This window comes from Cherax quadricarinatus, chromosome 78, assembly GCF_038502225.1.
Source record: "Cherax quadricarinatus isolate ZL_2023a chromosome 78, ASM3850222v1, whole genome shotgun sequence".
NCBI lineage: Eukaryota > Metazoa > Arthropoda > Malacostraca > Decapoda > Parastacidae > Cherax > Cherax quadricarinatus.
The window spans coordinates 7,424,460-7,450,115 of record NC_091369.1 but is presented as its reverse complement, the minus strand read 5'-3'; the positions used below and the strand labels follow the sequence as shown (position 1 = coordinate 7,450,115).

General features: G+C 41.3%; 2 protein-coding genes across 2 annotated transcripts in view; one reads left to right on the top strand and one right to left on the bottom strand.

The window, feature by feature from the left end:
• The window catches only part of LOC128701519 (uncharacterized), a 109,874-nt gene that overhangs the window by 32,429 nt on the left and 51,789 nt on the right, over window positions 1–25,656 (top strand). The window lies entirely within an intron of this gene.
• Window positions 170–7,404, bottom strand: LOC128701523 (ileal sodium/bile acid cotransporter-like). The gene is made up of 4 exons (XM_053795239.2): window positions 6,889–7,404; window positions 5,514–5,681; window positions 3,416–3,511; window positions 170–737 (listed from the first exon to the last, which is right to left on the bottom strand). Exons 1-4 carry the CDS (start codon window positions 7,093–7,095, stop codon window positions 534–536), a joined length of 675 nt encoding a protein of 224 aa, XP_053651214.2. The 5' UTR covers window positions 7,096–7,404; the 3' UTR covers window positions 170–533.

Sequence of the window (25,656 nt, the reverse complement as noted above, 5' to 3'; positions counted from 1 at the left end):
GGATGAGATGAAGAAGGTCGTTGAAGTAGACATTCCATAACAGTGGACCCAGCACACTTCCTTGTGGAACGCTTGCCCCAATAGGATGTCTTGCTGATTCCGTTCCATTGAGGACTACACTTAGAGATCTACCATGAAGGTAATCACTGAGGAGACATAGCGTAGAGCCTGCAATTCCCAGTGCTTGAAGTTTTGCTAAGAGGCCCTGGTGCCACACCCGGTCGAAAGCGCCAGCAATGTCCAGTGCTACCACACAGCTGACTTTGGATTCATCCAGTGACTGGTGCCACTTAGTGGAGAGGTTTAACAACAGATCAGCAGCAGAGTAACCTTTCCTGAAGCCATATTGACGATCACAAAGTAGTGAGTGGTAGTCTCTCTCTCTCTCTCTCTCTCTCTCTCTCTCTCTCTCTCTCTCTCTCTCTCTCTCTCTCTCTCTCTCTCTCTCTCTCTCTCTCTCTCTCTCTCTCTCTCTCTCTCTCTCTCTCTCTCTCTCTCTCTCTCTCTCTCTCTCTCTCTCTCTCTCTCTCTGATTAATCAGTGACTATGGCAGGCTGTCTTTCTTCTGCGGTTCCCGTCTCAGTCTTGGCTGTGTAGGTCATGGAGACATCGACCTGCGGCTGGTCTTGGAAGGAACATCTTTTCTTATATATATGGAGAAAAAATATGCCCAACAGCAGCTCCAGAGAGAGGATGAAGTAGTAGAGCACAGGGAAGACGATGATCTGCCCTCGCGTCTGTGGGGATATGAGCAGTGGTGGTAGTAGGAGGGGTAGTGCTAATTGTTGTAGTGTTGGTAATAATAGTTGTGGTGATGGTGGAGGTTATGTTGGTTGTGGTGTTGGTGGAGGTTATGTTGGTTGTGGTGTTGGTGGAGGTTATGTTGGTTGTGGTGTTGGTGGAGGTTATGTTGGTTGTGGTGTTGGTGGAGGTTATGTTGGTTGTGGTGTTGGTGGAGGTTATGTTGGTTGTGGTGTTGGTGGAGGTTATGTTGGTTGTGGTGTTGGTGGAGGTTATGTTGGTTGTGGTGTTGGTGGAGGTTATGTTGGTTGTGGTGTTGGTGGAGGTTATGTTGGTTGTGGTGTTGGTGGAGGTTATGTTGGTTGTGGTGTTGGTGGAGGTTATGCTGGTTGTGGTGTTGGTGGAGGTTATGTTGGTTGTGGTGTTGGTGGAGGTTATGTTGGTTGTGGTGTTGGTGGAGGTTATGTTGGTTGTGGTGTTGGTGGAGGTTATGTTGGTTGTGGTGTTGGTGGAGGTTATGTTGGTTGTGGTGTTGGTGGAGGTTATGTTGGTTGTGGTGTTGGTGGAGGTTATGTTGGTTGTGGTGTTGGTGGAGGTTATGTTGGTTGTGGTGTTGGTGGAGGTTATGTTGGTTGTGGTGTTGGTGGAGGTTATGCTGGTTGTGGTGTTGGTGGAGGTTATGTTGGTTGTGGTGTTGGTGGAGGTTATGTTGGTTGTGGTGTTGGTGGAGGTTATGTTGGTTGTGGTGTTGGTGGAGTTTATGCTGGTTGTGGTGTTGGTGGAGGTTATGTTGGTTGTGGTGTTGGTGGAGGTTATGCTGGTTGTGGTGTTGGTGGAGGTTATGTTGGTTGTGGTGTTGGTGGAGGTTATGTTGGTTGTGGTGTTGGTGGAGGTTGTGGTGTTGGTGGAGGTTGTGGTGTTGGTGGAGGTTGTGGTGTTGGTGGAGGTTGTGGTGTTGGTGGAGGTTGTGGTGTTGGTGGAGGTTGTGGTGTTGGTGGAGGTTGTGGTGTTGGTGGAGGTTATGTTGGTTGTGGTGTTGGTGGAGGTTATGTTGGTTGTGGTGTTGGTGGAGGTTATGTTGGTTGTGGTGTTGGTGGAGATTATGTATACATAATATTAATATAAGTTTAACGTAGGCAGGACATGTCTTAAAGTGGTAAAACGTTCATTGCGTCAATAAGTTAGTGAGTATACCGTCAGAGAAGATAAGAGAGGCAGAGAGGGTTGTGTATATTGGCAAGAATGCATCAAAACAAACGCTAACAAGACTAAAATAATACATTTCCACCATAGACGAACTTATATTTACGAACACCTCTACCATGCACATTCTCAAACACAACTTGGAGTTTATCTTGACTGTAAGCTACGAGTGCTCTCTCTCTCTCTCTCTCACACACACACACAAACACACATTGGCGGGGCCAAGAGCTGTGAATCGCCCCCTCCATCCACGAACAGGTGAGTACACATATCACCGTTAAGAGAGGTATGGCAAATACTGCTCTCACTTGCCTGTCCAAACTCTAAGGCCACATACCTCTACAGAACTTCACCTTAATACTGCTTATATTAGGCCCTTCATCATATACACACCACTCTTTCTAACCGACTGCCAAGACTAACGAGATAATGCTACAGCGAATCCAAAATCGAACTTAGCGCTGGGTGCTGGAGGTGACGTGGCAGGATTTCGCGACGAGCGAGCCACTCCATCTCGAGACTGGCATACCAGCATACCGAACGTCCTCTGGAAAACGCTCAGTGATAGACAGCTTGACAGATTTAAGATATAGCACGACTATTGGACTACTTCTTTGATGACACTATTAGGCGCCGTCACAGTCCTCTAAATCTCTTCCCAGCTCTTTACAATCCTGCTCTTGTTCCTCTCTACACTTATCCCTGTACCTCTCTTCATGTCCTTTGCAGGTGTGGACCTTTAATGACGTCCTTTTTCCTTTGCTAACACCACCTTGGTATTATACCATTGTCTATCCTTGGCTTACCACCACCATAGCCATGTACGTGTCACTGTCCAGCATGGCAAAGGGCCTTGGCCACTGTCGTTGTGATGGCCACAGCATCAGCCAACCTTGTTCTCCTGAGCCCGACCTATCATGAACTTCGGAGAACGTCTTAGGTGATGCCACACATGGCCTGTGCTGGTGGGTCTAACTCCGGCTCATTTTCTTGCATAAGAAAGGAGGAACACTGAAGCAGACCTACTGGCCCATACTAGGCAGATCCTTCCCAAACCCAAGCCTTCATCTTTTCTTTTCTTATCCCCACTTCCTGCTTACCCCCTTGTGAGTCTAGTCTAGTCCAGTCTAGTGTAGTCTAGTCAGTCATTGTAGTCTAGCTCTGTTGGTAGCCCACTCACCTCACACATTGAGGTCCATGGTTCGATCCCCGGTACGGGTGGAAACATTGGGGCATGTTTCCTTAAGACACCTGCTGTCCCTATTCACCTAGCAGTAAATAGGTACCTGGATGTTAGCCGACTGGTGCGGGTCGCAACCTAAGTTGCCCAAAATGCTCAGCATAACAACGGGTTTTGTATATAGTGTGCCACTGATGTCAGCTATGGTCTGTATAAGTTGTATCATATACTTGTAGAAGTAAAAATTGTTATCATTATTAAGGGAAGACAGAGAGGGTGGTGTATACTCACCACGGGATCGGGGAAAGATATGCTGACAATGCTATAGGCGATACCTAAATTTTGACAACCAGTCTCAATGCCAATGGTGCAGCACACTTTGTGACTCTGTTGAGGTAAGAGCAAACAATTTATTTAGGAAAATCTGCAGATGTTTTCTTTTTTTTGGCATTTTAATTTCATTTAAAGTCCTAAACCAATGTGGGCCATTCAACGAAATGTGTGTTGTAGGTTTGATCCTTCAACATTTTTTTTTACATTCAGTAGTATAAATTTGTACAATGGTTTAGAAGACACAGATGTTGTGGGAATAAATATACTGTATAATATATATAATATATATATATATATATATATATATATATATATATATATATATATATATATATATATATATATATATATATATATATATATATATATATCAACTGGATGGTTAAAGTCTCTGATGGGCAACGGACAGTGTCAAGGCTTCGTTTGATATCGTTGACCTCATCGTGTCTAACATAACTTTCCTGTTGATGTATGACAGATGAGACCAGAGACCCGAAAACGGTCTGCTGATGCACTACCGTAGATACACCAATGTTCGGTGAGCAATTCGAATAACCTGAGGGTCGAGGCGAGTTCCCGAGGAGGAATTAAGGACAGCCCCTCACAACATGAGGAATTGTCGCGCAACGTCTGAGTCATTTTTTCCACACTGGGCCTGCCCCCGGTGGGACTGTTTGTGAACTCTGGGAGAGGCTGGTCTGCTTGAAGAGTCTGCAGGGAAATTACACTCACCCGCTGCTGCTGCTCCAGTAAACTCTGGGTCGTGAATTCCTATAGAATTTTTCAAACGTGCTTGATGCATTGAAGAAATGTATCAGTTACCAGAGGTGATCGTGGGAACCTACCGTGCAGATGAGAGTGGGAACTTACCCTGCAGATGAGCATGGGAACTTACCCTGCAGATGAGTGTGGGAACTTACCCTGCAGATGAGCGTGGGAACTTACCCTGCAGATGAGCGTGGGAACTTACCCTGCAGATGAGCGTGGGAGATGAGCGTGGGAACTTACCCTGCAGATGAGCGTGGGAACTTACCCTGCAGATGAGTGTGGGAACTTACCCTGCGGATGAGCGTGGGAACTTACCCTGCAGATGAGCGTGGGAACTTACCCTGCAGATGAGCGTGGGAACTTACCCTGCAGATGAGCGTGGGAACTTACCCTGCAGATGAGCGTGGGAACTTACCCTGCAGATGAGCATGGGAACTTACCTTGCAGATGAGCGTGGGAACTTACCCTGCAGATGAGCATGGGAACTTACCTTGCAGATGAGCGTGGAACTTACCCTGCAGATGAGCGTGGGAACTTACCCTGCAGATGAGCATGGGAACTTACCGTGCAGATGAGCATGGGAACTTACCTTGCAGATGAGCGTGGGAACTTACCCTGCAGATGAGCATGGGAACTTACCCTGCAGATGAGCGTGGGAACTTACCCTGCGGATGAGCATGGGAACTTACCTTGCAGATGAGCGTGGAACTTACCCTGCAGATGAGCGTGGGAACTTACCTTGCAGATGAGCGTGGGAACTTACCCTGCAGATGAGCATGGGAACTTACCCTGCAGATGAGCATGGGAACTTACCCTGCAGATGAGTGTGGGAACTTACCCTGCGGATGAGCATGGGAACTTACCCTGCAGATGAGCGTGGGAACTTATCTTGCAGATGAGTGTGGGAACTTACCCTGCAGATGAGCATGGGAACTTACCCTGCAGATGAGCGTGGGAACTTACCCTGCAGATGAGCATGGGAACTTACCCTGCAGATGATCGTGGGAACTTACCCTGCAGATGAGCGTGGGAACTTACCCTGCAGGTGATCGTGGGAACTTACCCTGCAGATGATCGTGGGAACTTACCCTGCAGATGAGCGTGGGAACTTACCCTGCAGGTGATCGTGGGAACTTACCCTGCAGATGAGCGTGGGAACTTACCTTGCAGATGAGCGTGGGAACTTACCCTGCAGATGAGCGTGGGAACTTACCCTGCAGATGAGCGTGGGAACTTACCTTGCAGATGAGCGTGGGAACTTACCCTGCAGATGAGCGTTGGAACTTACCCTGCAGGTAAGTTTGGCGATGACGTATGAGAGAGTGAAGCCGGCGAGGGGAAGGATGGCAGCACCAACGTAGATAAGCGGTGAAGCGGTTATTAAGAGACGCCCGTAGAGCATCATACCCACAATACTGCACACCATGATTCCCAACCAGCCCAGCAACCCCGCCACCTGAAATGGAACACCTTATATCACAATATCCTCACATCCTAGTATTATTATCGCTCTTATTATTATTTTTTCTTATTATTATTATCGGTATTATTATTATTATTGTTATTATTATTATTATATGGATAGTTTTATATTCATGGAGTAACATTAGAGCTGTATGGATGGGAGGCAACACCGTGTGATCGAGGAAGGAAGCGGTAGCTCTCAATCCTTGACAAATAACTCTTGAAGGTTTTAGAGGCCAAGAGTTAATAACTAGTGAATTGTAGCTCGCAATCTAAAGGACTCGAGGTCAGGGGAAAACATTGGTCGTGTTTCTTTAAGACACCTGCTGTCCTTGTTCACCTAGCAGCATGTATGTACCTGGGTGTTAGCTGACTGGCGTGGGTCGCATTCTAGGGACAAAATTAACCTAGTAAAGGTTATTATTATTATTATTATTATTGTTTGTCTGTGGGGCAAGATGCACTGATAAGCTTCCTTATATTTGCAGCCTCTCTTCACCTAATAATAGATAAGTACCTGGGTTTTAGACCACTGTCGTGATTTACATTTACAGTGGAACCTCAGTACTCGAACAATTTGGTATTCCGACGCTTTGTTCAGTAAATTCAGTAAACAAATCGCTCGGTAGTCGACCGTTTGCTCGGCACTCGACCACACAAACACAACCTGCCAGAACTTCGCCGTAAACTATTTCGTGTTTCTTCGCATTTTTTTTTTATATTTTTTGTATAAATAAGTCACCATGGGGCCTAGGAGGGTTAGTGATAACAGCCAACCAAAAATAAAATTGGTTGGAAAAATTCGTTCTGTACTCGAACACACATCACTTTTTTCTTCCTTTTTATTTTTGGAAGGTTATAAATGACCATAATTTTTAAAGGGGTGGACCGGTAAGCCAGCGGAAGGCCTCGGTCAGATGACCAAAAGCTCCAAAGGCGGGTCATCATCTGACTAAGACCCGCGTCAGGAAACATTTGTCCTGTTTCCTGACGAACCTTACCTAACCTAACCTGTACTCGAACAGATCGGCATTCGAACAGCTTTCTGGAACCAGTTAATTAAGTTCGAGTGCCGAGGTTCCACTGTACCTCCTTGACAACTTGTATACTTCCCCTTTTCACGTATTTCTAATCTGCAAAACCTTAGTCCATATTATTGATAATAATATATCTTTTACTTTCAAAATACTCTCCCTCACCTTGGTGATGATGCTGGCGACTCTCTTCTTAAAGTGCCTGATGACCATTCCCGTCACCACGGGGATGGTTATTAAGGCTAGGGACGTGATGATTTTTACGTAGGGCACGACGATGCTGTCCTCGCCTTCATGCAGCCAATACTGAGAGTACATCCACAGGTTGACAGGCATCCCCAGTAAGGCCATGATACTCGAGCAGGTCGTCATTACGATGCTGAGGGGAACAATGTTGTTGGCGAAATGGCTTACATAAATATATATAGTTAGTCCAGCATCATTTGCTTAATTTCTTCTGTTTTGTCGTATTTTCACATTGTTCTCGTTTTTGTGTCATTGTTGTAACCATGTCCGAGTCACTCGTAAATAGCGGAGCTAATGTGGGGTGAAATGAAGGTCGGCCTGTGCCCGCCAACAGATGGCAGCACCAGCCCAGTGCTTGCACAGCAGGCCTTTTCTCAAGTCTGATAGATAACAATAATAATAATAATAGATAATAGATAATAATAATAATCATAGATAAGAGTAAGGTGATGAGGGTATCAAATTATTTAGATAAGGAGATATTGGATATCACATTGGAGAGGAGTATGGAAGAAGTGAATGTTTTCAGATATTTGGGAGTTGACTTGTCAGCGGATGGGTTTATGAAGGATGAGGTTAACCATAGAATTGATGAGGGAAAGAATGTGAGTGGTGCGTTGAGGTATATGTGGAGACAAAAAACGTTATCAGTAGAGGCAAAGAAGGGAATGTATGAAAGTATAGTAGTACCAACACTCTTACATGGGTTTGAAGCTTGGGTTGTAAATGCTGCAGCGAGGAGGAGGTTGGAGGCAGTGGAGATGTCCTGTCTAAGGGCAATGTGTGGTGTAAATATTATGCAGAAAATTCGGAGTGTGGAAATTAGGAGAAGTTGTGGAGTTAATAAAGGTATTCGTCAGAGGGCTGAAGAGGGGTTGTTGAAGTGGTTTGGTCATTTAGAGAGAATGGATCAAAGTAGAATGACATGGAGAGCATATAAATCTGTAGGGGAAGGAAGGCAGGTCGTCCTCGAAAAGGTTGGAGGGAGGGGGTAAAGGAGGTTTTGTGGGCGAGGGGCTTGGACTACCAGCAAGCGTGCGTGAGCGTGTTAGGGGTGAATGAAGACGAATGGTTTTTGGGATTTGACGAGCTGTTGGAGTGTGAGGAGGGTAATATTTAGTGAAGGGATTCAAGGAAACCGGTTATTTTTTATATAGCCGGACTTGAGTCCTGGAAATGGGAAGTACAATGCCAGCACTCTAAAGGAGGGTTTTGGAATATTGGCAGTTTGGAGGGATATGTAATAGGACGGTATATATATATATATATATATATATATATATATATATATATATATATATATATATATATATATATATATATATATATATATATATATATATATATATATATATATATATATATATATATATATATATATATATATATATATATATATATAATTGGGACCCTGATATTATATTCTATAGGGAGTTGTTATATTATTTCAGGTCACTTTTTATATTGTATCTTTATATATGTTTCTAAGCTGTTGTATCTGGGCACCTCTGCAAAAACAGTGATTATGTATGAGTGAGGTGAAAGTGTTGAATGATGAAAGTATTTTCGTTTTGGGGATTTTCTTTTTGGGGCTACCCTGCCTAGGTGGGAGACGGCCGACTTGTTGAAAAAAAATAATAATAACTATATTTCTACAAGTACATCTACAAGGTATATAGGCCTAGCTGACATCAATGGCATAATAATATATAGAAAGCCGTTCCTATGTACGGGTTATTTGTATATTCTTCCAGTCACGGTGTTGTGCCTTTTTCTTCTTCAATAAAGGGTCACATTATACTGTGTCTATGTCTGTTTTTTTTACGTCATTTGTCTGCAATTGTATTATTACGATTTTGCAAGTTACGTGATTTAATATCTGTATTGATCAAGGTTTTGCTCATTTGAACCTGTTTTGGTTGTGTGTGATTGTACTGAATGAGAACGTTTCAGTAGCATTGCGTTTTGCATTTTACGAGTTTCGTCTATGAAAAATCTATCCAGATGGTATTCTGAATTTCTGTGTTGCAGTATTGCCATTGTTAGTTTGATCTGCGCATTTGCTGTCCTTGACATGGAGAAGACCCGGGTCAGGACCCGTCCTGGCGAGCCAACCTGTCAACCTGTTCTAGCTTTCGTTGACACGTCTACTCAAGATTCTTGTTGTTTACCTTTAATTAATAAAGCTTGGTATAAACCTTGGTAATAGATACCGACAAATTGGTTTAGAAAGACACGTGAGCAAACATTAGAACATTTATTTGAAAACATTAAGGTCCTGACACCTTGATCACTTCTAACATACTAAGGTCACCATGTGTCACTCATACCTCACTCTCCGACTATATATAGTGTCTTTTAACCTCTGTATGTTTGAAATAGTCAAGGTCCTAGGACCGAAATGTTTTTCGAGGCGTGGCATAGCTCTCGCTTCACACACCGAGTGTCCGGGTTCGATTCCCGGCGAGGATTGAAACATAAGAACACATTATGTATGTTTCCTTACACCTGTTGTCCATGTTCACCCATCAGTAAAAATGGGTACCTGGGTGTTAGTCGACTGGTGTGGGTCGCATCCCGGGACAAAATTTACCTAATTTGCTAGAAATGCTCAGCATAACAAGTGACTTTCTATATAGAAGTATGTCATCGATGTCAGCTATGGTCTGTATACCTTGTACATGTAGAAATAAATATATTATATGCTAAAGTGTTTGCTCACGTGTCTTTCTAAACCCATTTATAAACCTTGTTACAACCGTAGCATAGATTATGGTGTCCGTTCTGGACATACGAGGCTAGTGCAATACCTAGGCATAATAGAGGCTCTCTTTGCATTGCAACCCGCTATTATAAATATAAAATCTCAATGTAGTGTTTGCAAAGACAAAATAAAAAATAAAAAAATATAGCAGATCATTTTGATGGAAGTATTTCTCCACGCGATGAACTAAAATCAGCCCGCTACTTGGCTCTCAGCAAGGAAACCATGAAGATTATCATGCGAATACGGTAATTTCATGGAAAAAAAAAATTTTAAATCATCCCAGAAACCCGTAAATTTTCATACAAGAAACCTTTTAAATTTACATAACAAGAAACCGAAAAAGATTTCTACCCAAAAAACATAATTATTATTTAACAAGAAAATAAAAAATATAGTTAAGAACAGTAAGATTCTATATGAACAAAACAGCGTATTGGTTATAAAGAAACACCGAAAGGATTAACAAGCAAGAAACCACTAAAAAATTATCATGGCCAAAAACCTTTATAAGGTTCCTTATGAAGGGGTCGAGAACCTGTGAATCAAAGAAGATTTTAATTAAACTTCTCCTGCTTTCCAATCATACGTTGGCTTTCCCCAGGTCTGAAAACCTGAGGGTTAATTAACGCTTTCCCTTTTTTAAAAAAATAAAATTTTTCATTTTTTGGCTGGGGCCTTTACGCTCCACCCATTGTGCAGCCCATCAAGCATAGGAAGATGTTTGAGTTCTATAGGGTTTTTGGCCGTTAAAGTTGGAGGCAGAAGGACCCAATATGTGTTTGTCCATTGGTGCCTTACTAAAACCGTCATTCCCCCCAAACATTATACGCTTATTTGGGTTCCCAGGTGTGTCCTACTGTCCTGGGTGGCCAGGTTCCTCGGGCCCTCGGGTGTTTGGGGGACCCCCATTTTAAACAGCCCCCAGGTTCTTCACCGCCCCAAATCGGAAGGGCCACTTGTTCAATTTTAACACCAATCCGTTCACCCCCTTAGGGAATGACACATCCAGGCAAATTTTTGACTGAAAAACACACAAGCACGTGGGCAAAAAATCTCATTGGGAAACCTTTCATTTTCATTTGTGGTACGCATACGCTGAAAAGTTTTATTAAAAAATAAGAACCGGAAAGTGAATAACGGATGCTAATGTTCAATAATATACATTACAAAATAAAATTTTTAAAAATCCGTTTATTAAAGCAAAGTTTTTGACAGTTGTGTATAGGAAATGCAACCAATTATTACAAGAAAGTCGATAATTTTAAAAACCAAATTTTAATATCCAAAAACTATATTTTGGCATCTTAAGTTTTCTGTACAAAAATTTCGAAAAAAAGTATTATATAAGCACCAATTTATGAAAGAAGGTGTATTTTCAAAACCTAATTATATGCGAAAGATTTCGGTCAAATTCATCAGTTTTTAAAAAGGAACCCACAAGTCGGACTAAAACCCCAGTCCCAATTTTAAAACAAAAAACAGGAAAGATTGTCTTAGGAAAACATGTAATTTATCCAGCCGGGGGGATTCAAAAAACCGCCCTAGTTTTAAAAAGGGAACAGTGTATCAAGCCACGGAAACAGAACCTGGGAACATAGAACTGGTTAAAAAAACACGAATTTTTAAAACGCCGAAATTAACCCACAGCCGTTAAGGGATTAGGAACCACACGAGGAACCGTAGAGCATAGTTATCATGAAGAAAACGAAGTTAATTGAGTAAACTCGAATTATAAAAAAAACATTGTTTATGAAAAATAAGTTTACATAGCGAATGTTTTTAACAAAACGTAAGTTTAAGAAGAAAATAAGTTTTTTCGCCGGATTTTTAACCCGGAAGTTACCACAAGATAACCCAAGAAAAGCAGTTATCGGGGAAAACCAAAATTTTCCCATTAGGGCCTAATTTTCTGCAGAAGATGCAAAAAACCCACAAGTTACTAACACCCAGGTATGATTTCAGGGGAAAAAACAGGCAAGAATTAAGGAAACGTTCGGAATTTCCCACCGCCGAAGAATCTAAAAAAAATGGGTTACTCAAAACTTGGGTTATTGGGATGGTTTACTATACCGAAAAGGTTTTCTGAAAAACACATTTACTCAACACTGATTACATAAAGCCCAAATTAACATAACATTTTCTCCCACTGGATTACTCAAAAACACCCCCATATTCTAAAAATACCTAAGTTATTGAGTCATGTTTCCCAACAGCCAGAACCATAGCACTTACATAATTAGCAAACTAAGTTATAAACAAACAGAAAGATTTCTGAGAACCGAATTTCTGCAAAACAAAAATTATAACAGTATTCAGGTTGCCCCCAGAGGGGCCTGTATCAAACGTTGGGGGCCCTTTGCCCCGGAATCTCCCAGGAAAAACCCAAATTCCCGAGCTCCAAGACTCTTGTCAAGCCTTCTTAAAATATAAAAAGGTTTGCTATTCATTTACCCCTACCTTGTGGCGGGTGTAACGCTTTCTTAAACTGAGCTGGGCGATTCAGCAGTAAAAATTGACGTGTTTTTCATGTTGTCTTTTCCACAGTAAAAGGGATTGGGTGTTAGTGGCTGGTGGGGTGCACCTGCATGGCTCAAGGACCCTGGGTTTGCAGCGGGAGGGCGTTGACCCCGGTTTCCTCCAGATAAACTAGATTCCTTCCTGTGCTCATTTGTCAATGGTGGCCACTAGAGCCAAGCTCTTCCCCCCCATTTACGGTGAAGTGCAGTTCCCCCAACTGATATCCTTTTTCCTTTATATAAATATCATTTTTTTGAAGATCCCTAACGGGAAACAGGGGTAACCAAAATATTGCCTAAAATCTAGAGCCTAGTTTTCAAGCAGTATGATAAATTTGAGTCAAAAATTTGGGGTGTATGGGCAACATAAAACTCCACTAAATTTTTAACCTTCTTTTTAGAATGGGTTTTGGGTATTGTATTGGTGAAATTTGAAACCCCAAGGTGACTTCATCATAATTTCTAAGTTACAACCACCCTCATTTTTATTTTAGACCCATTTTTATAATTAAATATAAAATTTTATTTCTACAAGTTCATTTTCAAGGTATACAGGCCTACCTGCTGTATGCTTGAGCATTTGGGAATTTTGGGTGTTTTGTCCAGGATGCGACCACCCATCACTAACCCCAGGTACCCATTTTACTGATGGGTGAACAGGACCTTAGGTTCTTAGGAAACAGTTAATTTTTCCCAAACCAACGGATCAAACCCGGACCTCAGTGTGAGCGGCACTGGGCAATCGAACACAGGAACCCATTTGTGAATAGGACCCGGTATAAAACCCTTTTTTTACTAAATGAGGCCTTGTAAAGAATACCCCATTGTCCACCTAAAATAACAAAGCATGTTACGGGGCCAAGACCCTCTTGTATGAATACATTTTTATATTCATAATACTGAAATGTTTACAAGAACAAATAGTGAAAATTTAAGGATTTCTTTCTGTTTTTCCTTTGAGGTAGCAAAAATAAAAAGGAGGGTCATAAGGCTGAATTTTTCATCCTTAACTTGCCCAGACGTCCACACCAGCCTTAAACCAGGTAATTTGGTCTAGTGCTTTAGGAAAATTTGAGTGAAGCAGGTAAGAAATTCCATTGCAAATTGTTTATTAAAATGAAGGAACTTTAACCGAACAAAACAGGGAAAAATGTATATGAAAATTTATCATAAAATTTCTTTAAAAATGGGTAGTTCAACTTCTGGATTTGGAAATAAATTGTGAAAGGGGAATCTCTCATATAACCAACTGATTTTGTCATTGCATCTGCTGTATTAAAATCTTATTTCAAATTTCCCCAGTTTACCAAACTGGTTTTTTCAGAAACCTTTAAACAATATCCCCCGCTTTTTAAATTTATTCAGTTTTATTAAAAGAGTTTGAATGCCCCCACTATTTAAAATTTTGGTGAAAGGTTATCAAGGAGCTTCAAGGGGGGGAACCAACAATTCTAGGTTGGAATTTGTATTCATATACGCTTGTGATTTTACAAAATGGTTTAGAAACTTTTCCTGTCTCTTTATTTATTCCACCCAAAAAAGCTAATCCTTGCCTTAATAAAGAATTCAGGGCACTGATGCATTCCTGATACCCTTTTTCTCCCATTTGTCTACCCTCTGAAGTTACACTGCCCATTAAAAATTTTCACAGAAAATACGGACCCCGATAACGATACCTCGAAATGGAGGGCAAAATTATTAAGTGTATTTATGTAAGTGGTTTGGGGTATTGTATTTGAGGCCCTGAAATAAACCTTAATCTACTTCAAATTTTTCCTTATGGGAAAAAATCTGGCTGTACTGACACAGACAAAATTCTATAAAAAATTTTTTTTCGTTAACGGGGCTCCAAACGTTAGGAGTTTCAGGCAAGGGACTGCCAGGTGGCTGCTACGGGTTTTCTGATGGGGTAAAATTTAAGGATTTGTTGTTTATACAATAATATTTGGGATTACTGAATCAGGGAACACCTGGAGTTTGGTTTGTTAAAAAAGGGCTTATTTACTGGGCGCAATTATTCTTAGTTTAAAAATAACCTGTTACCAGTGTGACCCCCGTGAAAACAACAAATTTTGAGTATGCAAAAAGCCCAATGAAAAATGGGAAACCCATATTTAAAAAGGTAAAAAAAAGGAGGATTTAAGGCTGAGTTTCTTCACTTATGCTCCCGGTCATGAGAAGTAAAGGGAAAGATTTGGTCAGGTTCCATGTCGTAAATTTATTATACTTCAGTATACTTTTTGGGCCCATGAATTATCTTTTAAAAATATTTTTAATCTTCCATTTTGGGAAAGATTTCTTGACTAAAAAATTGTTTTATATAATATTTATTCATTATATTTTTTAACTATATTTTATTATATTAAAATAATTTGGTATTAACTCTCACTAATGCTAGATTGATTTTTCCTTGTAATGGAAAGGAAATTTTATTTCAAAGGGCTCAAAGAGCTCTAAAACCTTTTTTAATTACGCAATCTTAAATAATCTAAAGATTTGGGAAAATTCTTAGCATATGTTCAAAGGAAATCCTTTGAAAAAAGTTAAGATAGGAAAAAATAAAAAGAACCTGAGTGGTAGGCCCTATTCTTGGGAATTATTCATAAGATATGTGATTTCAGAAACAGCCTGGTATTTCGGCGGGGGTGTCCTTGCTAGCCTTAATTATGCCCCGGAGGAACCTTGCAAACAAGGGCAGATGCATTTGGCTTTCTTCCCTATCCCCGCTCTGACTCCTGCAAGCTTGCTAACTTTTCCCCCCAAAAGGCAAAGTGGATCGTCAAAATCACAAATGGAACTATGTGATTTTTTGAAGCTTTGTATGTACTGTTTGAGGCAAAAGCTTCCTTCCTATCAGGGAACAAAACGCTGCAAATGCTGAACATCTCGGGGAAAAAATCCCCAACCAGGAGAGGGTTTTAAAAAGTGCACAAGATTAATCTCACGGAACTATAATAAGGATTGTTTACTTTTTGTGTTGCGTTGGAAAAGCTGGACTGTTTCCTAAACTTTTGAAAGGTTTGTACGCCTTGTTTTCGGGGTTTTACCATTTTCCCAGATCCGGGTGTTTGCATCATGAAAAGGCAACCCATTTGGTTTAAAAAAGACCTTTAAAAATCATGCTTTAAAAAAGAAAAAGATGGATCAGAGGGTCAAGTTTTTCACTTCTTGCTTGATGGAAAGGAAAGAGGCAGCAGCCTGGCTGTTACCTAAATATGCCGCATACGGTGGGACTGAAATTTTTGTGATCCTTAAAAGTTTGACTGGTGCGATTAAATTTAATTAAATATATTATAAATTTATTAATTCCAATCTTCTCTCTATTAAAAAAATGTTCACCTAATGCTTGATCTACCTGAGATGGAAGCCTTAGAACGAACAGAGATTTGACTGGATCCCCAGCCAGCTTGGCATGGAAAAGGCCAAGATCCCAGGCCAGAAAATCTCCAATGTTGGATTTCACGCCCCAATAATACGACGGGAAGAACTGGGGGTGGCTCCACCATTGGAAACTTATAAAAGGCCTTTAGGTGATACCCCCCAACTCAAGCATGGACCGGGAGCAGCGTCAGGGGAACCTATATGATTGCTTCGAGCGCATGTACCCGCTCTTTCCATCCGGCTTCTTTCTTTCCAGCGCAAGGGGTTATGGTGAAAAAACGGAGGATAAGAACTATCCCCTTGGGGCCCCTTAACCACACCCCTTCTGAGGCGTACCCCGAGCCTCCTGGCAACAGGAGTAAAACCCTCCAAACTGGTACTCTGCCCCACAAGGTCCCCCATGGGGTTTTAAACAAGGACAATTTTCCCTTTATAACGACATACTCCCCCTTCGTTGGTTTGTTAGGGCGGAAGGTGCTTATAAACACCTTGAGAAAAAGGGTTGCTTCTGAGCGCATACCATCATTGTAGAAACCTTTTCTCCCGACCCATTCAAGGGGGTCTCGCAATAAGACCTCCAACAACTGCGAACATAACATCCCCAAAAACATGTATTGTTTTAAAAATGGCTGTACCTCCGGAAAGAAGGAAACGTTGCCACAATAAAAAGGTCACTTGAATTGCACATTTGTTGCTTCTTTACTTTACTTTGTCGAATAATTCATAAATTATTCAACTATTTTTATTAACAAGGTGGTTCCTCCTTTTGGGAAATTAATAAAAGTTTAAAGTCTTAAAGATTTAGGGACTAAAGTTTATTACGGTCAAACTGGTAAAAATCTCGAACTAAGATTAAAACAACATAAATATAGCATTAGAACTGGACAAGATTCCAATGCTCTATTTATTCATGTAAGAGATTTTAACCATCCTATTGATTTTCAAAAAGTTGAGAAAGTAGTATCAAGCAAGTCCATGGTCGACAGGAATATAATTGAATCTTGTTTCATAAAAAGCAGTTTTGACAATAATATGAATATTTCCTTTGGTTTTTTATAAATTAGATCCATTTATAATTAATAGAATTTGGGAAGAATTTAATAATACACTGGACAAATAATAATTTTTAAAAATTTCTTATTTCTTGGGTAGAATAGTTTGTTGGTGGGTTGTGCGAAGGACCTGTCCAGTTGGGCCGGCGCGCGTCAGGTGTTTAACTGTTGTGGGATCTGATAGTGAGGTGTTGGCCAGACCCCTTATATACCTTCCTTGGATGCTTTACTTTCATAGTTCCTTGATAATGTGAGTAGTCACGAAAGCGCTTGGAATTTCTCTATTCTTTCAGAGTGGTTGTTTTGCATATTCTGAAATCACCTGTTTACTGTGATCTTATTGCATATATATATATATATATATATATATATATATATATATATATATATATATATATATATATATATATATATATATATATAATATATATATAATATATATATAATATATATATAATATATATATATATATATATATATATATATATATATATATATATATATATATATATATATATATATATATATATATATATATATATATATATATATATATATATATATATAGTCTTAGCATGTGTTGATGGCCACTCATCTTGATTACGTCTAAATCTTACTTGCTCTTGATTATGTCTAAATCGGACAACCGCCATTTTTTGGCTGTTGTGTTCGGCTTTTATTGTTCAGTATTGGAGCAATGACGTCGGTTACCGCATTTAATAATAATAATCTTTATTTCTACAAGTACATGTACAAGGTATACAAGTACATGGACAAGGTATACAAGTACATGTACAAGGTATACAAGTACATGTACAAGGTATACAAATACATGGACAAGGTATACAAGTACATGGACAAGGTATACAAGTACATGGACAAGGTATACAAGTACATGGACAAGGTATACAAGTACATGTACAAGGTATACAAGTACATGTACAAGGTATACAAGTACATGGACAAGGTATACAAGTACATGTACAAGGTATACAAGTACATGGACAAGGTATACAAATACATGTACAAGGTATACAAGTACATGGACAAGGTATACAAGTACATGTACAAGGTATACAAGTACATGGACAAGGTATACAAGTATATGTACAAGGTATACAAGTACATGGACAAGGTATACAAGTACATGGACAAGGTATACAAGTACATGTACAAGGTATACAAGTACATGGACAAGGTATACAAGTACATGTACAAGGTATACAAGTACATGTACAAGGTATACAAGTACATGTACAAGGTATACAAGTACATGGACAAGGTATACAATTACATGTACAAGGTATACAAGTACATGTACAAGGTATACAAGTACATGGACAAGGTATACAAGTACATGGACAAGGTATACAATTACATGGACAAGGTATACAAGTACATGTACAAGGTATACAAGTACATGTACAAGGTATACAAGTACATGGACAAGGTATACAAGTACATGTACAAGGTATACAAGTACATGGACAAGGTATACAAGTACATGTACAAGGTATACAAGTGCTGTCCTGGGAGACAGAAATGGTGAAGCTGGAGATACTGTCCTGGGAGACAGTAATGGTGAAGCTGGAGATTTTGTCCAGGTAGTCGGGAATTATACGCAGGAAGGAATACATATAAATGACCTCACAGGGGACAGGAGCCATAGTAGGGAAACAAGTGTAGTCAAAGATAAGATAAAACCAATATTGCAAACTAGAAATACCGCAGGAAATAGCAAACAAGAGGACTCCAATAGCAATAGTGAGGATAAATTACCAAAAACAACTGGTGGGAGCTCCATTGTTGGTGCTAGGGAGGATAGAAGTAAGACAGGGAAACATGCACCAACAGGGAATACAGTCACAGAAACCCAAGGCAAGCGGAAACCAAGCCTGTGCACATACTATGCACTTGGTATCTGCTGGCATGGGAAATCTGGAAAAACAGATGGGACGTGCAACTATGACCACCCTAGAAAATGCCATGCCCATATGACAACAGGAAAATGCAAACTCCCTTCCTGTAAGCTTTTTCACCCTGAAATGTGTACCTCTTCAGTACAGGAAAGACTGTGCTATAACTTAAATTGCCAGGCATACCATCTAAAGGGGACAAAAAGATACAAAACATCCAGGCCATGGGAAAACCTGGGTAGCCACAGCCACTCAAGAGGGAGAGGTTTTTTAGTGCCAGGAAGGAAAAAAAAAACTGGCAGGAAATGGCAGAAATCGTACACCAAATCCAGTCATTCCTGGAGTGGAACCACAGTCGATGGCCTCCACTCCAAACCAACAGATACAGATACTAATGCCGGAAAAAAAATCCCCCCCCAGTACCAACAATACCACCAGTCCGATAACATTCTTCTTTGCAAATATACAGGGTCTAAAGCCAGCAACAAACAACAAAATACCTTTCATCCGTGGACTGCTTGCAGAGGCAAAGGCAATGTTCGCGGCTTTCACTGAGACCCACATAAAGGATCACTTGGACAATGAAATATGGATCCCAGGTTACAGCCTATACAGATGTGACAGAGTGAACAGGCAAAAGGGGGGGGGGGGGGTTGGCCTGTACATTGCAGAGTCACTTGTTTGCACAGAACTGCTAAATGCCTCAAATGATGTAGTGGAAGTTTTAGCAGTAAAGGTCGAGAACCAAAACCTAGTCATTGTGGTAGTCTACAAGCCTCCGGATGCAACATCCCAGCAATTCCAGGAACAGCTGTTAAAAATTGACCACTGTCTGGAAAATCTTCCAGCTCCTGCACCCAACATCTTGCTCCTGGGGGATTTCAACTTAAGGCACCTAAAATGGAGGAATATAGCAAATAATATTGTTGCAGTAATAACACCAGGAGGCAGCTCTGATGAAAACTCACACTCACACGAGCTTTTAAATCTCTGCACAAAATTCAATTTAAACCAGCAAATAATAGAGCCTACTAGACTGGAGAATACACTAGACCTCATATTCACTAACAATGATGATCTGATAAGAAATGTCACCATATCAAAAACAATATACTCAGATCACAACATAATTGAGGTTCAGACATGTATGCGAGGAGCCCCAGACCGACAAAATGAGACTAGTCACGAGGGAGCATTCACCAAATTCAACTTCAATAACAAAAACATAAAGTGGGACCAAGTAAACCAAGTCCTAACCGATATAAGCTGGGAAGATATACTAAGCAACACAGACCCAAACTTATGCCTAGAACAGATTAACTCGGTGGCACTCGATGTATGCACAAGGCTTATTCCTCTAAGAAAAAGGAGGAGTAGATGTAAAATAGAAAGAGACAGGCGCTCCCTTTACAGGCGACGGAAAAGAATAACAGAGCGGCTAAAAGAGGTCAATATATCTGAAATGCGCAGGGAGACACTGGTCAGAGAAATAGCAAGCATCGAACTTAAGCTAAAAGAATCCTTTAGGAGTCAGGAATCGTGGGAAGAACTAAAAGCTATAAATGAAATCGAAAGAAACCCAAAGTATTTCTTCTCCTATGCCAAATCAAAATCGAGAACAACGCCCAGTATTGGGCCCCTACTTAAACAAGATGGGTCCTACACAGATGACAGCAAGGAAATGAGTGAGCTACTCAAGTCCCAATATGACTCAGTTTTTAGCAAGCCGCTAACCAGACTGAGAGTCGAAGATCAAAATGAATTTTTTATGAGAGAGCCACAAAATTTGATTAACACAAGCCTATCCGATGTTATCCTGACGCCAAATGACTTCGAACAGGCGATAAATGACATGCCCATGCACTCTGCCCCAGGGCCAGACTCATGGAACTCTGTGTTCATCAAGAACTGCAAGAAGCCCCTATCACGAGCCTTTTCCATCCTATGGAGAGGGAGCATGGACACGGGGGTCGTCCCTCAGTTACTAAAAACAACAGACATAGCCCCACTCCACAAAGGGGGCAGTAAAGCAACAGCAAAGAACTACAGACCAATAGCACTAACATCCCATATCATAAAAATCTTTGAAAGGGTCCTAAGAAGCAAGATCACCACCCATCTAGAAACCCATCAGTTACACAACCCAGGGCAACATGGGTTTAGAACAGGTCGCTCCTGTCTGTCTCAACTACTGGATCACTACGACAAGGTCCTAAATGCACTAGAAGACAAAAAGAATGCAGATGTAATATATACAGACTTTGCAAAAGCCTTCGACAAGTGTGACCATGGCGTAATAGCGCACAAAATGCGCGCTAAAGGAATAACAGGAAAAGTCGGTCGATGGATCTATAATTTCCTCACTAACAGAACACAGAGAGTAGTCGTCAACAGAGTAAAGTCCGAGGCAGCTACGGTGAAAAGCTCTGTTCCACAAGGCACAGTACTAGCTCCCATCTTGTTCCTCATCCTCATATCCGACATAGACAAGGATGTCAGCCACAGCACCGTGTCTTCCTTTGCAGATGACACCCGAATCTGCATGACAGTGTTTTCCATTGCAGACACTGCAAGGCTCCAGGCGGACATCAACCAAATCTTTCAGTGGGCTGCAGAAAACAATATGAAGTTCAACGATGAGAAATTTCAATTACTCAGATATGGTAAACATGAGGAAATTAAATCTTCATCAGAGTACAAAACAAATTCTGGCCACAAAATAGAGCGAAACACCAACGTCAAAGACCTGGGAGTGATTATGTCGGAGGATCTCACCTTCAAGGACCATAACATTGTATCAATCGCATCTGCTAGAAAAATGACAGGATGGATAATGAGAACCTTCAAAACTAGGGAGGCCAAGCCCATGATGACACTCTTCAGGTCACTTGTTCTATCTAGGCTGGAATATTGCTGCACTCTAACAGCACCTTTCAAGGCAGGTGAAATTGCCGACCTAGAAAATGTACAGAGAACTTTCACGGCGCGCATAACGGAGATAAAACACCTCAATTACTGGGAGCGCTTGAGGTTTCTAAACCTGTATTCCCTGGAACGCAGGAGGGAGAGATACATGATTATATACACCTGGAAAATCCTAGAGGGACTAGTACCGAACTTGCACACGAAAATCACTCACTACGAAAGCAAAAGACTTGGCAGACGATGCACCATCCCCCCAATGAAAAGCAGGGGTGTCACTAGCACGTTAAGAGACCATACAATAAGTGTCAGGGGCCCGAGACTGTTCAACTGCCTCCCAGCACACATAAGGGGGATTACCAACAGACCCCTGGCAGTCTTCAAGCTGGCACTGGACAAGCACCTAAAGTCAGTTCCTGATCAGCCGGGCTGTGGCTCGTACGTTGGTTTGCGTGCAGCCAGCAGCAACAGCCTGGTTGATCAGGCGCTGATCCACCAGGAGGCCTGGTCACAGACCGGGCCGCGGGGGGATTGACCCCCGAAACTCTCTCCAGGTAAACTCCAGGTAAACATGGACAAGGTATACAAGTACATGGACAAGGTATACAAGTACATGTACAAGGTATACAAGTACATGGACAAGGTATACAAGTACATGTACAAGGTATACAAGTACATGTACAAGGTATACAAGTACATGTACAAGGTATACAAGTACATGGACAAGGTATACAAGTACATGTACAAGGTATACAAGTACATGTACAAGGTATACAAGTACATGGACAAGGTATACAAGTACATGGACAAGGTATACAAGTACATGGACAAGGTATACAAGTACATGTACAAGGTATACAAGTACATGTACAAGGTATACAAGTACATGGACAAGGTATACAAGTACATGTACAAGGTATACAAGTACATGGACAAGGTATACAAATACATGTACAAGGTATACAAGTACATGGACAAGGTATACAAGTACATGTACAAGGTATACAAGTACATGGACAAGGTATACAAGTACATGTACAAGGTATACAAGTACATGGACAAGGTATACAAGTACATGGACAAGGTATACAAGTACATGTACAAGGTATACAAGTACATGGACAAGGTATACAAGTACATGTACAAGGTATACAAGTACATGTACAAGGTATACAAGTACATGTACAAGGTATACAAGTACATGGACAAGGTATACAAGTACATGGACAAGGTATACAAGTACATGGACAAGGTATCCAAGTACATGGACAAGGTATACAAGTACATGGACAAGGTATACAAGTACATGGACAAGGTATACAAGTACATGGACAAGGTATACAAGTACATGTACAAGGTATACAAGTACATGGACAAGGTATACAAGTACATGGACAAGGTATACAAGTACATGGACAAGGTATACAAGTACATGTACAAGGTATACAAGTACATGGACAAGGTATACAAATACATGTACAAGGTATACAAGTACATGTACAAGGTATACAAGTCTAGCTGACATCAGTAACATACTACTATTTAGAAAGTCCTTTGTTATACAGAGCATTTCGGGCATCTTATATCACTTTTGTCCCAGGATGCGACCCACACCAGTCGACTAATACCCAGATACCAATTTTACTGATGGGTGAGCACTGGACAGCAAGTGTCTTAAAGAAACATGTCCTTTTGTTTCCACCCGTACAGGGGATCGATCCCAGGACCACATTGTGTGAGGTAAGTGAGCTAGCGATCGAGCTCCGGAATTGGTCTCATTGCTGATTTTCAGCGGGTCCAGCTTTTTCTTCTTGCTGGCTGAGACGTCACTTTTCTTACTGGGCAAAGTTGGTAAAATGCCACTTTATTGCATTTGCTAAACCTTGAAAATTTAAAGTGTGGTTTGTTGGGTAACGTGTGCTTTTCAGTGCTTCCTGTTTGTTTCACCAGCATAGTCCCGGCCCGGGTCTTGTCCCGTAGCTCGGTTAGTAGCGCACTCACCTGATATACTGAGTGTCCATGGTTCGATCCCCAGTACGGGTGGAAACATTGGGCATGTTTCCTTACACCTGCTGTCCCTGTTCACCTAGCAGCAAGTGTTAGCCGGCTGGTGTGGGTTGCATCTTGGGGGACAAGATTAACCTAAGTTGCCCGAGATGATCTGCATAACCAAGGACTTTCTGTATAATATGTAACTGATGACATGTACAGAATCATGTACTTGTAGAAATAAAAAAAAATATTATTATCATCATTATGCGGTGACCCGGCAATGGCTTCCCGTTGGGGTGTCGTAACATTAAGCAGACAAATTTGATTGAAAAAAAATACTTCTTCTCTTATGCCAAATCTAAGGGAAAAAGAACATCCATTATTGAACCCCTGCTCAGGCAGGATGGGACATACGCAGATGACAGCCAAGAAATGAGTGAGATATTCAAGTCCCAGTACGACTCAGTGTTCAGCGAACCGCTGCCTAGACTAAGGGTCGACAATCTAAATGAATTCTTTATGAACGAAACCCAAAATTTGGTCATCTCAAAAATCTCGGATATTATCCTAACTCCACAAGACTTTGAAAAGGCAATAAATAACATGCCCATGCACTCTGCCCCATGCCCAGACTCGTGGAACTCCGTGTTCATCAAGAACTGCAAGAAGACCTTATCGCGTGCTTTCAGCATTCTATGGAGAGGGAGCATGGACACAGGGGTCATCCCACACACACTAAAAACAACAGACATAGCCCCACTCCACAAAGGTGTCAGTAAAGCAATTGCAAAGAACTACAGACCGATAAACTAACATCCCACATCATTAAAATCTTTGAGAAGGTTCTGAGAAGCAAGATCGCCAACCACCTAGATACCCATCAATTACACAACCCAGGGCAACATGGGTTTAGAGCAGGTCGCTCCTGCCTGTCCCAGCTCCTGGACCACTATGACAAGGTCCTGGAACGCTGTTGAGGATAAAAAAAATACAGATGTAGTATGCACAGACTTTGCAAAAGCCTTCGACAAGTGTGACCATGGTGTAATAGCACACAAAATACGTGATAAAGGAATAACAGGAAAAGTTGGTAGATGGATCTATAACTTCCTGACAAATAGAACACAAAGAGTAGTAGTAAACAGAGTAAAGTCCCAGGCAGCCACGGAAAAAAACTGTTCCACAAGGCACAGTACTCGCTCCCATTCTGTTCCTCATCCTCATTTCGGACATAGACAGAGATGTAAGCCATAGCTCCGTGTCTTCCTTTGCGGATGACACCCGGATTGCCATGGCAGTGAGCTCCATCGAAGACACTGCAAGACTCCAAGCGGACATCAACCAAAACTTCAAATGGGTCACTCAAAACAATATGAGGTTCAACGAGGAGAAATTTCAACTGCTCAGATATGGAAAACTTGAGGAAATTAAAAATGTATCAGGGTATACCACAAATTCTAACCATACAATAGAGCAAAAAAGAAATCTGAAGGACCTGGGAGTGATAATGTTAGATGATCTCGCCTTCAAAGACCACAACAATGTTTCTACCTCATCGGCTAGGAAAATGATAGGATGGATAATGAGAACCTTTAAAACTAGGGACGCCAAGCCCATGATGACGCTCTTCAAATCGTTTGTTCTCTCTGGGCTGGAATACTGCTGTACACTATCGGCTCCCTTCAAGGCTGGCGACATTGCAGCCCTGGGGAGCGTACAGAGAACTTTTACAGCACACATAAGTACGATAAGGCACCTAAATTACTGGGAACGGTTAAAGATCCTTGATCTGTACTCCCTGGAAAGCAGGCGAGAGAGATACATAATAATATGGACTTGGAAGGTCCTGGAGGGATTGGTACCAAACCTGCACACGAAAATAACTCCCTATGAAAGCAAAAGACTCGGCAGAAGATGCAATATTCCCCCGATGGAAAGCAGGGGCTCCACGGGTAAACTGAGAGACAACACAATAAGTGTCCGGGGCCCAAGACTGTTTAACTGCCTCCCAGCATACATAAGGGAGGATACCAATAGACCCCTGGCTGTCTTCAAGAAGGCACTGGACAGCCACCTAAAGTCAGTACCTGACCAACCGGGCTGTGGTTCGTATGTCAGTTTGCGTGCGGCCGGTAGTAGCA

Excerpts from the sequence above, each read along its gene's own strand:
- LOC128701523 (XM_053795239.2), bottom strand. The coding sequence starts at position 7,095 with ATGACGACCTGCTCGAGTATCATGGCCTTACTGGGGATGCCTGTCAAC. Across the intron at positions 5,682-6,888 it reads TCGCCAGCATCATCACCAAG|GTGGCGGGGTTGCTGGGCTG; the intron begins GTGAGGGAGAGT and ends GTTCCATTTCAG. Across the intron at positions 738-3,415 it reads TATCTTTCCCCGATCCCGTG|ACGCGAGGGCAGATCATCGT; the intron begins GTGAGTATACAC and ends ATATCCCCACAG.